Raw genomic sequence first — 12,742 nt, 5'->3', positions numbered from 1 at the left:
AGCATGTGCTAAATGATGCATGTCCTATTTTATACCTATGGGCTATATGGCACTTGACACACACTAATGTCTGTTAATTCATGCTAAATTTTAGAAAAAGGGCCCTTTAGTGACCTTCCTTGAAGCCTATCCTTCCTGGGGGATGATCAGTCAAACATGAGAGAAAAATCAGATTTGAGTCAATCATTAATAACTTACAATCTTGAGGTGCGAAGAAGTTACTTTCAAGGTCCATTTTAACTATCTCGCCCCTCTCTTTTTGCCTATTCTATATTGATTCAAAATATTGCATTCCACCGGGCAGATACCAGCTATAATTGGATATTCTTTATCTCCGAACCATGTTTCAATGATGATAAAAAAATATATATATGCAGGTCCGTCTCCAGAGTTAAATTATGTATAATTAATGGCTTATTCATAACAGAATATGGGTTAATATAGGCAGAATTTAACAACCTCTTGTGTGTTGGTATCCCGGATTCAGACTGAGATCTCAGCAAGTGGTAAAAACCAAGATAGCCTATTTCTCTGTTCTCATTCCCTGTAAGAAGATTTTAGCAATTATAAGTACAGTGGTGGAAATAAGTATTTGATCCCTTGCTGATTTTGTAAGTTTGCCCACTGACAAAGACATGAGCAGCCCATAATTGAAGGGTAGGTTATTGGTAACAGTGAGAGATAGCACATCACAAATTAAATCCGGAAAATCACATTGTGGAAAGTATATGAATTTATTTGCATTCTGCAGAGGGAAATAAGTATTTAATCCCTCTGGCAAACAAGACCTAATACTTGGTGGCAAAACCCTTGTTGGCAAGCACAGCGGTCAGACGTCTTCTGTAGTTGATGATGAGGTTTGCACACATGTCAGGAGGAATTTTGGTCCACTCCTCTTTGCAGATCATCTCTAAATCATTAAGAGTTCTGGGCTGTCGCTTGGCAACTCGCAGCTTCAGCTCCCTCCATAAGTTTTCAATGGGATTAAGGTCTGGTGACTGGCTAGGCCACTCCATGACCCTAATGTGCTTCTTCCTGAGCCACTCCTTTGTTGCCTTGGCTGTATGTTTTGGGTCATTGTCGTGCTGGAAGACCCAGCCACGACCCATTTTTAAGGCCCTGGCGGAGGGAAGGAGGTTGTCACTCAGAATTGTACGGTACATGGCCCCATCCATTCTCCCATTGATGCGGTGAAGTAGTCCTGTGCCCTTAGCAGAGAAACACCCCCAAAACATAACATTTCCACCTCCATGCTTGACAGTGGGGACGGTGTTCTTTGGGTCATAGGCAGCATTTCTCTTCCTCCAAACACGGCGAGTTGAGTTCATGCCAAAGAGCTCAATTTTTGTCTTATCTGACCACAGCACCTTCTCCCAATCACTCTCGGCATCATCCAGGTGTTCACTGGCAAACTTCAGACGGGCCGTCACATGTGCCTTCCGGAGCAGGGGGACCTTGCGGGCACTGCAGGATTGCAATCCGTTATGTCGTAATGTGTTACCAATGGTTTTCGTGGTGACAGTGGTCCCAGCTGCCTTGAGATCATTGACAAGTTCCCCCCTTGTAGTTGTAGGCTGATTTCTAACCTTCCTCATGATCAAGGATACCCCACGAGGTGAGATTTTGCGTGGAGCCCCAGATCTTTGTCGATTGACAGTCATTTTGTACTTCTTCCATTTTCTTACTATGGCACCAACAGTTGTCTCCTTCTCGCCCAGCGTCTTACTGATGGTTTTGTAGCCCATTCCAGCCTTGTGCAGGTGTATGATCTTGTCCCTGACATCCTTAGACAGCTCCTTGCTCTTGGCCATTTTGTAGAGGTTAGAGTCTGACTGATTCACTGAGTCTGTGGACAGGTGTCTTTCATACAGGTGACCATTGCCGACAGCTGTCTGTCATGCAGGTAACGAGTTGATTTGGAGCATCTACCTGGTCTGTAGGGGCCAGATCTCTTACTGGTTGGTGGGGGATCAAATACTTATTTCCCTCTGCAGAATGCAAATAAATTCATATACTTTCCACAATGTGATTTTCCGGATTTAATTTGTGATGTGCTATCTCTCACTGTTACCAATAACCTACCCTTCAATTATGGGCTGCTCATGTCTTTGTCAGTGGGCAAACTTACAAAATCAGCAAGGGATCAAATACTTATTTCCACCACTGTATAATCTCTATTATCCTAGATAATACAGGAAACCTGGCATCCTACAGGCCTCAGATCTGGAGTGGCATCCCCTCTATGTACTAGTTCCCTGATGAGAGCTACCACTGTAGTGACAACTGCCTGCATTCCTTCTTTCTTTCTTTCTTTCCCTAGGCGTGGATTTCCTGCTGTTGTGGGGAATCCCATGCACTCAATGTGGAGTTCTGTAGCATTAGCCATTTATTTTAGTTACATTTGTACCCCGCGCTTTCCCACTCATGGCAGGCTCAATGCGGCAGGCAATGGAGGGTTAAGTGACTTGCCCAGAGTCACAAGGAGCTGTCTGTGCCGGGAATCGAACTCAGTTCCTCAGGACCAAAGTCCACCATCCTATCCACTAGGCCACTCCTCCACTCCATAGGGTTGGCTCCAAAGTATTGATTTTTATATATTCTCTGTTACTGAAGAGAGAAAACTACTTAAAGTTCTCTGTGTTTTAACTCTTGATATCATCAGGTAGTCTATCAGTAACACTTGGATGTCACCAGAAAAGCACAATAAAACATTTAACACGTATTTTTATTTATTCTTTCTTCTTATCCTTTATTTCTCTTGGGTTGTAGCCCTTAGGATTGTTACTATCATAATCATATAAACCTTTTTACTTTGCACTTATATGGAAGTATATTACCTTAATTAAATACCTCTTTTCTCTCTGATGAATGAGATCTTCATGACTTTCTGTCAATAAAAGGGGGGGGGGGGGGGGGGAAACAAGCGCTTTTAAATATGAGACATACTCTTTATAATTCTGAAATATGAACCCTTGTCAATTGCTCTGTGTTTTGCATCTTTTTTTCTGTTATTGTATTTTTTTTCATTTATTTAGAATATTTTCTCATTTCAAATTTGTCTCTGTTAAGATGGTCATAAAAGATAGCGCTGCAAAACTGCCTTATTTCATGCACAGAAAGGAGAGAGCCTCAGTACTCAGCAATTATTTTTACCCAGAAGGAAAAAGCCTAGCTTCAGACTTGTTTTTTTTTTTTTCCTTTTCTGTCCTGCTTCTTCCTTTACATTGTGGAAAGTATTCCATGTACCTGACTGGTAAGGTGTTTTTAGAGTCTGCTTGTTTTACTTTTTTGTATAAATTTTGTACTTGCAAGCATCAGTGACCGGTGTCCATTATTGCTGAGTTCACAGCTGCTGGAATCAGTTCAGTGACAGAATCTACAGACACTGTTTTAAACTATCCTTTTTTCCCCCCCAGCCTTCACACCAGAGTCTTAACAAGCTGTATCCTTCCCACCCTTTTTTCTGTTCAAATTATTATAGTGATGCCAATTGTTAACTGACAATTTAACTCGATAAACTACACATTACTCTGCATTGTTTTGTATTAACTGGAAACTGTCTCATGAGAGACAAGACGTTCTCATCATGTTACAGTAGAGGGCATTATGCTACATTAAACCTGTCAGAAACTATCATGGCCAATTTGTGGATCTTGATGTAGACGTGCTGGCTCTTGTTTAGCCTTGCCTTTGGCTTGAAGCTGTTAGGTGAAGAACTTGAGAGATGAGAATATAGGTACCCACAGGAATTGTGTGCTGATTGTGATATCCGGTTTTAGCACATGATAAATGATGGTGAAATGAATTTCTTTGGCAGGGGAATTTGGAGATTACGAATAAACTTGGCCAGAGCCGTCAAACTAAGCAAATGCAACCTGTCGAGAGAAAGAAAGTATATGCATCATTGCACTTTAATTTTGTTAAGAAATATCTTTATCTTGCTGAACAGAGCATTGAAGTTTTGTCCTTCTAACTAGGCATTTGTCTATTCAGGCATCCCGAAGCACTGATTTAAATTCTGATCTGAAAGGCATGCATTTCAGTATTTGTAGGCTAGTATGGGGATTTGTCAGAATTTACATTTTAATAGAGATGTTTTCAAAAGCCTTTTTAAAAGTGATCCTAGAAAGATATACCAGGTTTTGCACTGGGAAGATAACAGTGTTTAGTTTGTGCCTAAATATAGAAAGCTTTCAGCATTAACAGCACAGTTTTTCATACAAAAGGCAAAACCCTTTGGAAAGTATAGTACAGTGGAACACTCTTATTTAAATATGTAATCCAATTTTTTTTCAATTCATAGGCAGGGAAGGCAAAGGACATTATCTTGGAGATATTTCAGCAACATTTGAACTTGAGCATTTTAGGAAAATCCTTGCATATTTTTAAGCTAATTGACACACTGGGTAGATTTAACTATATTGTAAGCAGGTATTATTATATCCTTCTATACTGCTGTATCAATATACCTATCAAGCCCAGTCTAAGGTTCCCATATCTGATATGGATTCTGTCCTCTGCCTTTCTCTCTCTAGGCTGGAATTTTTTGGTTAATAGATAACATTTTTGACTGACTTTTCCATTGTTGATTTACACAACTCTGATTTTAATTTATTATTGGGATATTATGTGTATACAAGTTCCTACAGTATCATTTGTGGTTTGATCAGTGAGGGTCTGTGTCAGTGGTTCCAAAACCTGGTCCTGGAGGCGCCCCAGCCAGTCAGGTTTTCAGGATACCCATAATGAATATTCATGAGAGAGATTTGCATGCACTGCCGCCACTGCATGTAAATCTGCCTCATGAATATTCATTATGGGTATCCTGAAAACCTGACTGGCTAGGGTGCCTCCAGGACCAGGTTTTGAAATCACTGGTCTATGTGCTGCAAACCCGGTGATTATATTGTGCTGGTCAAGAGAATTCCAATCTGATTTACTATATATTACCTCCACTGTTCTGACAGAGGTTGAAGAATCACTGTATGAATTACAATATACTTATATTGATAATACCAGCCCTTATGTTTTTTAAATTTATGTATTTAAAAAAATTGTAGCCTACACTATCCTAACATTCTAGGTGGGTTAAAATAAAGTATACACAATAATAAAAATATACACAGTATGGAATAAACAAGTCAAAATAATTAAACAGCAAACCATTAACAAAAGGCTTTCATAAATAAGTAGACTTTAAGCTGTTTTCTAAGCTGAATAACAGGTAATATGACAGACCTCTAAAGGGAGCGTGTTTCATAAGACAGCACCTTTTGCATCGAAAATTGGACATTATACAGTATCCTGAAGTTGATGTTGATTTGTCTTATATTTTATAGCCCTGTGCCAAAGGACAGAGAGAAATTCTATTTCAAAATGAAACAAGGGATTGAGAAGAAAGTGGTGATCACAATCCAGCAGGTTTCAAACAAAGAATTAGTCATTGAACGGTAAGCATTGTTTTCCTTTCGGTCTATCTCAATTCTCTCTCTCTTAGGGGCCCTTTTACAAAGGTTGCCGTGTGGCAACCCGGAACTGCTGCCGGCGGTATTTCTACCCCCAGTGTTCACCTTAAGTGCTCTCCCCCGAAATGGCCGCCTGGCAAGTGCGAACTTGATCACACAACCATTTCTTTTTTCGGCCCTTTTACCTGCTGTGGTAAAAGGGGCCCTGGCCTGCAGCAAAAATGTCTGCCGCCACTAGCCTGCACTTTTACTGCAGCTTAGTAAAAGGGCCCCTAAGGGAGGAAGTTATCAATGTGGCTACTGTTAAGATGGGTTATTTTACCATTTACTCATGATATCTCATGCTACAGTATTTTAGCATAAGTCCCATTTTATGCAATGAGACCTAGTTACTAACAACTGAGTTAACAGTAAAATAAGTCGTAACAGTATTCCATATGGATAACTTCCTCCCTCCTCCCCCCCCCCCCCCATTTACTAAGCTGTGCTAATGGCTGCTGTGCGCTAATGCCAACACAGTCCATTCACTTTAAATGGGCTGTGTCGGCATTGAGGTATGGCAGCCACCAGTGTGACTTCGTAAACAAGGGGATTAGTGTTTGACTTTCCTTTGATGTTAAGGGATATATGTGGCATAATTACCTAAAAGACATAGGGGCTCATTTTCTAAGCACTTAGGGGGCCTTTTACTAAGGTGCGCTGAAAAATGGCTTGTAGTAGTGTAGGCGCGGGTTTTGGGCGGGCGCCTATCCTTTTTTCAGTGCTCCCTTTAAAAAAGCCCTTTTAAAGTTTTTTGCCGAAAATGAACGTGTGGCAAAATCAAAATTCCCGCACATCCATTTTGGCTCTGCGTCCTTTCCGCCCACCATTGACCTAGCGGTAAAGTTTCACGTGGTAACCAGGTGGTAATGAACTACACGCGTCAAATGCCACTTGGCGTGCATCCAATACACACGTCCGAAAATAAAAAATTATGTTTTGGCCACGTATATCGGACGCAAGCTAAAAATGAAATTACCGCACTAGCCACGCGGTAGCTGGGTGGTAACTCCATTTGGGCGCACGTTGGGCGTGCGTAAAGCCTTGGTAAAAGGGCCCCTTAAACTTCAAACTACAATAATTTAATGTAAGTGTGCTGAATCTTTTAACTGTAAACTCTTAGGGGCCCTTTTGCAAAGCGGCAGTAAGCCCAGCGTGGGCTTACTGTTCGCTAAAAAGGAAATACCACCGAACTACTGCAGCTGTCCGGCAGTAGTTCCCACCCCCAGCATGCCAACATATCCGGCGCCACAAAAATATTTTTATATTTGTAGCGCCGGTGTGTACCCAGTAGTAATCGGGCAGTGCTATGTGCTGCCCAGTTACCGCCAGATTAGTGTGGGAGCCCTTACCGCCACCTCAGTGGGTGGCAGTAAGGGCTCCGCACCCGAAATGGCCATGCGCCAAGTGCTTCACTTGCCGCATGGCCATTTCCTGAAGAAAAGTAAGACCTACCTTTTACCTGTTGCAGTAAAAAGAGACCTGCGCGTGTCTAAAACATGCGCCGACACCCCACGCAGGCCCCCTTTTGCTCCAGCTTGGTAAAAAGGGGCCCTTATAGATTAAGATGAGTTTAAGATGCAATGCTGTAATTTTCATATTGGTCATCTGAAACAATGGGGCTAGGGCAGGAGTAGGCAACTCCGGTCCTCAAGAGCCGCAGGCAGGTCAGGTTTTCAGGATATCCACAATGAACGTGCAGGAGATAGATTAGCAAGCACTGCCTCCATGGTATGCAAAACTATCTCCTGCATATTCATTGTGGATATCCTGAAAACCTGACCTGCCTGCGACTCTCGAGGACCGGAGTTGCCTACCCCTGAGCTAGGAGATTTGATCCACCTGAAGGTAGACATCACTTGCATTAAATCTTATACTAAATCTTTTTTTAAACGTAATTTTGTACTAAATGTGTTTTTTTAAACTTAATTTTGTATTGGCAAAAGAGACTTGTAAAATTATGCAAGATTAATGGTTCTGTTTTTAATAAACTTTAGGAAAGGACAGATGCCAGTAGAAACGGTTGTGAAAGAGACCTGCTCAATGGGTCAGATGGAGCTAAAAAATAAAAGATGCTAATTTTTTAACACATTCCAAAAGGCAATGCTTTTGCCAAGCAAATTGTTGTGCACTTTCCAAAAGCATAAAATAAAGTAGTGTGGTTGCTGTTCCAGTGTACTTGGATACATAGAAATAAAGATCAGTGCCTGCCTATTCATTGGACTAATGTATTGTTTTTTGTATCATCAACATTTTGCTTGTTGACCTTTACGTTCACAAAGCCTTTCAGCAAATGACAAAGTACTGTTTATGAAAACCAGTTTTTATTTTATTAAAAATGATGATATATTTTATTTTGTTTTTACATGAGAATAAATATATGCCAGTTCCAGAATGGATGCATTACAAAGTATGGATTAAATATAAGAACATCAGCATTAAAAAATATGAGAGTAGAATTGCCAGTAGTTTCCATATCTGTCTTCTGAGACTTCGTGCCAGTAGTTTTTTTAAGGATATTGACAGTGAATATGTAGGAGGTATATTTGCATGCATTGCCTTTGTTGTATATAAAAGTATTCCATGCATATTGGTTTTTTTTTTTTTTGGAGATTCTGATAGGCTTGGGAGTCTTTGAGAACAGCTTTAGGAGATAAATGTATTTATTTTATTCTGATATTCACATATCATAGACATAATAATAGCCATACTGTGTCAGACCAATGGTACATCTAGTTCAGTATCTTGCTTCCAACAGTGGTCAATCCAAGTCACATGCACCTTGCAGAAATCCAAATAGAAGCAACATTCCATGCTACCGACCCCAGGGCAAGCAGTGGCTTCCCCCATGTCTATCTCAATAGCAGACTATGGACTTTTCCTCCAGGAACTTGTCCAAACCTTTTTTAAAACCACATATGCTAACCGCTATTACCACATCCTATGGCAGTGAGTTCCAGAGCTTAACTATTTGTTGAGTAAAAAGATATTTCTTCCTATTTGTTTTAAAACTATTTCCATGTAACTTGAATGAGTGTCCTCTACTCTTTGTACTTTTTGAAAGAATAAAAAATCAGTTCACTTTTACCTGTTCTACACCAATCAGGATTTTATAGACCTCAATCATATCCCCCCTCAGTCGTCTCTTTTCCAAGCTGAAGATCCCTAACCTCTTTAGCCTGTCCTCTTATGAGAGGAGTTCCATCCCTTTATCAGATTGGTCACTTTTCTTTGAACCTTTTCTAATTCCTTTTCTAATATTTTTTTTGAGATACAGCGACCAGAATTGAATGCAGTACTCAAGGTGTTACGTCACACCAAGGAGCGATACAGGGGCTTTATTATATTCTTGGTTTTATTGTCCATCCCGTTCCTAATAATTCCAAGCGTCCTGTTTGCTTTTTTGGTGGCCACCGCACACTGGGAAGAAGATTTTTCTAAAAATTTGCATTTATAAAATATAATTCAAAGACAACTTTGAAAAAGAAATCTAGGAATATCACAGATGCTAATGAACATCATTAGGAGAAATTCTTAAAGAAGAATTCATTAATCATAGTCTACCACCTAATGAGGGAGTAGACAAGGAAAAACGTCATGAGGAAATGGAGGAAAAAAATGTAAAAAAAAAAAAACCAAAGAAGAAGTAGGACAAACCCTCCATGGAATGCCAAAGGGGAACTACGCAGGAGCAGAGGGCAACAAACTGACTTCCAGCCTGGGAGAAAACATTCAAAGTTTCTTTATTGAATAGTACCAGAAGGATGACCCGACACAGGTCCGTGTTTCGGTGGACACAGCTACCTGCTTCAGGTGTCACAAGAAGCACTCTGTGTTCTTTCAACAATGTTTAACCTGATGCAATAGATGGATGATGACTTCAGGATATCAGCTTGCACTCAATATACAATGTGCAATCTCTCATATAAAAGCCCACAACATGCAGCCATGATCAAGATTGCATATTGGGTTGGGTCATCCTTCTGGTGCTATTCAATAAAGAAACTTTGAAAGTTTTCTCCTAGGCTGGAAGTCAGTTTGTCACCATCTGCTCCTGCAAAAAAAAAGAAAAAAGAAAGGCAATATAAACAAGTCAAATAAATTCTCGACTTATCTGCAGAGCAGGAACTTGTAGTTTCCCACTTCTTCCTTGTCTCCACTTTTGTGAAGAGGAGCCACATCAGCTTGTCTCCAGTCTCAAGGAACTTCTCCCGTCTCTAAAGATCTATTAAATAAATCCTTAAGAGGTCCCACCAGGACTTCTTTGAGCTCCGTCAATATCCTAGGATGTATCCCATCCAGCCCCATTTCTTTGTCCACTTTCAGTTTCTCAAGCCTTTTATAAATGCTTTCTTCCATGAATAGTACAATATCCTCTCCATTCCCAGATACTCCCTCACAGACAACTGCATTCCTTCTCCAGGATTTTCTTCCGTGAACACCGAGGAGAAGTATTTGTTTAGCACGATCGCTTTATCCTCAGCACTATCCACATAGCCATTCTCAGCATCGTTCAGTTTACCAATTCCATTCCTATCTTTTCTCCTTTCCCTAATATATCTGAAAAAGGTCTTGGCACCTCTTTTTCTTCCACCTGCGCTTTCGCTAGCCGTATTTCCCTCTTCACTTCTTTGAGTTTAATCGGATAATCTTGTCTGTGATCCTCTTGTTGCGTTCTTCTGTATTTCTCGAACGACGCCTCTTTTGTGCTTATTTTTAAGCCGCTTGTTTGGAGAACCATACAGGCTTCCTCTTTCTTTTGTTTCCGTTTACTTTCCTTGCATAAAGATCAGTTGCCATATTTATAGCAGTTTTCAGCATGGACAACTATGCTTCCACTTCACCCACGCCTCCCCATGCCATCAGTTCCTTCTTCATTTATTCTCCCATTTTACCAAAATCTGTACATCTGAAATCTAGTACTTTGAATTTTGTATGTCCTCACTCTGCTTTTGCTCATATCAAACCATATTGTGTGATGATCACTATTACCTAGGTGGACACCCACATGGACACTGGAAACACTTCCTCCATTTGTGAGCACTAGATCCAGCATCAATCCTTCCCTTGTGGATTCTGTTACCATTTGTTGGGGCAAGGCACTTTGACAGGCATCCACAATCTCTCTATTCTTTTCCTATTCTACTGATGGGACGTTCCAATCCACATCAGGTAAGTTGAAATCTCCTAACAATAGCACTTTCCTTTTCATACCAAGCTTTTGAATATTTTCTATCAGATCCTTGTCCAGCTTCTCCACTTGTGCTGGAGGTCTGTGGATGACACCTATGTGGATACAGGTTCCATCTTCTCTTTCCAGGACAATCCATATAGATTCTTCCTTTCCCCAGGTTCCCTGCATTTCAGCTGCTCTGATTTCACATACAGCACCACTCCTCCACCTCTTTGGCCATCCATATCCATCCTAAAAAGATTATGGCCTGGTATGGTCACATCCCATTCATCTCCTATATAATAATTCGTCAATTTGTGTCCCTGGATGGCTGGATGGTGGATTCTTAACTGTATGCAAATGACGTATACGTAATCGGCTCGCGTCCAGCCTTCCCTTACCTCTCAGTGTCCCACCCTCGTGGAAAGCGGAAGTTACGTCAGAGGAGGGCGGGGCAATGAGAGAGAAGGAAAGGGAAGGCTGGAGCCAAGCTGAGCCTGCTGCTTTCACTGACGACGCTGCTTCAGGTAAAATGGAAGGAAAGGAGGGCTGTTGTGGGAGAAGAGGGCGGGCAGGTGAGGGCTGGGGTTGAACTGTAACTCGGGTACTTAAAAGGGGGGCAGGTGGGGGTGGGGCGAGTCACTGGACATGGAGGGGAAGGGAGAATTGCTGGACATTGAGGGGAGGGGAGAATCGCTGGACATGGAGGGGAGAATTGTTGGACATGGATGGGATGGGAGGGCAGGGGAGAATCACTGGACATGGAGGGGAGGGCAGGGGAGAGACGAGACATCGCTTACATGAGAGCCTTCCTAGGGCCCATTTCATTTTTGGAGAAACGGGCTTTTGTTTGCTTGTGTCTCTATATTAGCAACAATATCTAAGTTTTCCTCAAACATTAGGGCTTGCAGATCTTGAACCTTTTTACTTAGACTAGGAGCATTTTTGCTCATTGCTTTCCATGTGCTAAGTGAGGTTGGATGGTTTTCTATATCAACCAGACCTTTCTCTCTACCATCGTGTTTTTTCTGAGGGTGACTTTCTGAATTCCCTCATTTCTTTTTACTACGTTACTTTTTCTATGCTACTATGTTAATCTCACTTCAATTTTATATAATCCGATTTCCTCCTTCAAAAGAACATATCTTAAGATGAAACTACTGTAGTTTGTTCTGTAAGAGTGGAATTGGGAGTGGTATCAACAATGATAGAACAATATTTTGCTGAGTCTCCAATTAAATTTTTTTTTTATAACACGATCAGCACAGCACGCTTTGAACTAATTCTCTATGTCAGCTGATAGGTAGTGAACTTGTATCTGAGAATGAGCTTCTTGTTGTGATTCACTTGCTTGAGGTGATGCTCTAGAAAGGAATCTTTTTTTATTTTTTTGCAAATATTTTATTAAGGATAACGTTGTCTCATACAAACACTTGACACAGCCAGTTTTTCCACACAGAATAGAAAAGAATCTTTGAGGAGCATTTTCTAGATTTTTTTTGTGCTCTGTGCGTTTATCTTTTTGGTCCATTTTCAGAAAAAAAAAAGTCCAAGTGCAAAATGTACAAAATCAAGCCATTGGGATGTAGGAGGAGACAGCATTTTTAGTAGACTGGTCATACAGACATCCCAGGAAAGCAGTGGGGCACCCTAGAGGGCACTGCAGTGGATTCCAAATAAATTCTCCCAGGTACACATGTCACCACTGCTCCTTTGTCTTATCTGGTGAACCCCCCAAAACCCACCCAGAACCCACAACTCCAAACTGTACACCACTACAATAGCCCTTGTGGGTGAAGGGGGCACCTATATGTGGGTACACAGGGTTTCTAGTGAATTTTGGAGGGCTCACAGTTTCTATCACAAGTGTAACAGGTAGGGGGAGGTATGGGCCTGGGCCACCTGTCTGCAGTGCACTGCACCCACCACTAGACTATTCTAGGGACCTGCATGCTGCTCTAATGGACCTGAGTATAACTATAACATCTGAAGCTGGCATAGAGACTGATAACTAAAATTTTTGTTTTTTTTTATTTGTATGAAGTCTTTATTAACAAATGATACA

General features: G+C 41.1%; 1 protein-coding gene across 4 annotated transcripts in view; it reads left to right on the top strand.

The window, feature by feature from the left end:
• RABGAP1L (RAB GTPase activating protein 1 like) overlaps nucleotides 1-12,742 on the top strand; it is an 803,631-nt gene that overhangs the window by 140,200 nt on the left and 650,689 nt on the right. For all 4 annotated transcript variants that reach the window (XM_030206422.1, XM_030206421.1, XM_030206423.1 and 1 more), the window contains one exon: nucleotides 5,340-5,450. In XM_030206422.1, coding sequence (XP_030062282.1) covers nucleotides 5,340-5,450 — 111 coding nt within the window. The remainder of the gene's footprint in view (nucleotides 1-5,339; nucleotides 5,451-12,742) is intronic.

The sequence above is a fragment of the Microcaecilia unicolor genome, chromosome 6 (assembly GCF_901765095.1).
Source record: "Microcaecilia unicolor chromosome 6, aMicUni1.1, whole genome shotgun sequence".
NCBI lineage: Eukaryota > Metazoa > Chordata > Amphibia > Gymnophiona > Siphonopidae > Microcaecilia > Microcaecilia unicolor.
Note: the sequence above shows the minus strand (reverse complement) of the source record. Positions and strands in the feature narration are given on the sequence as shown.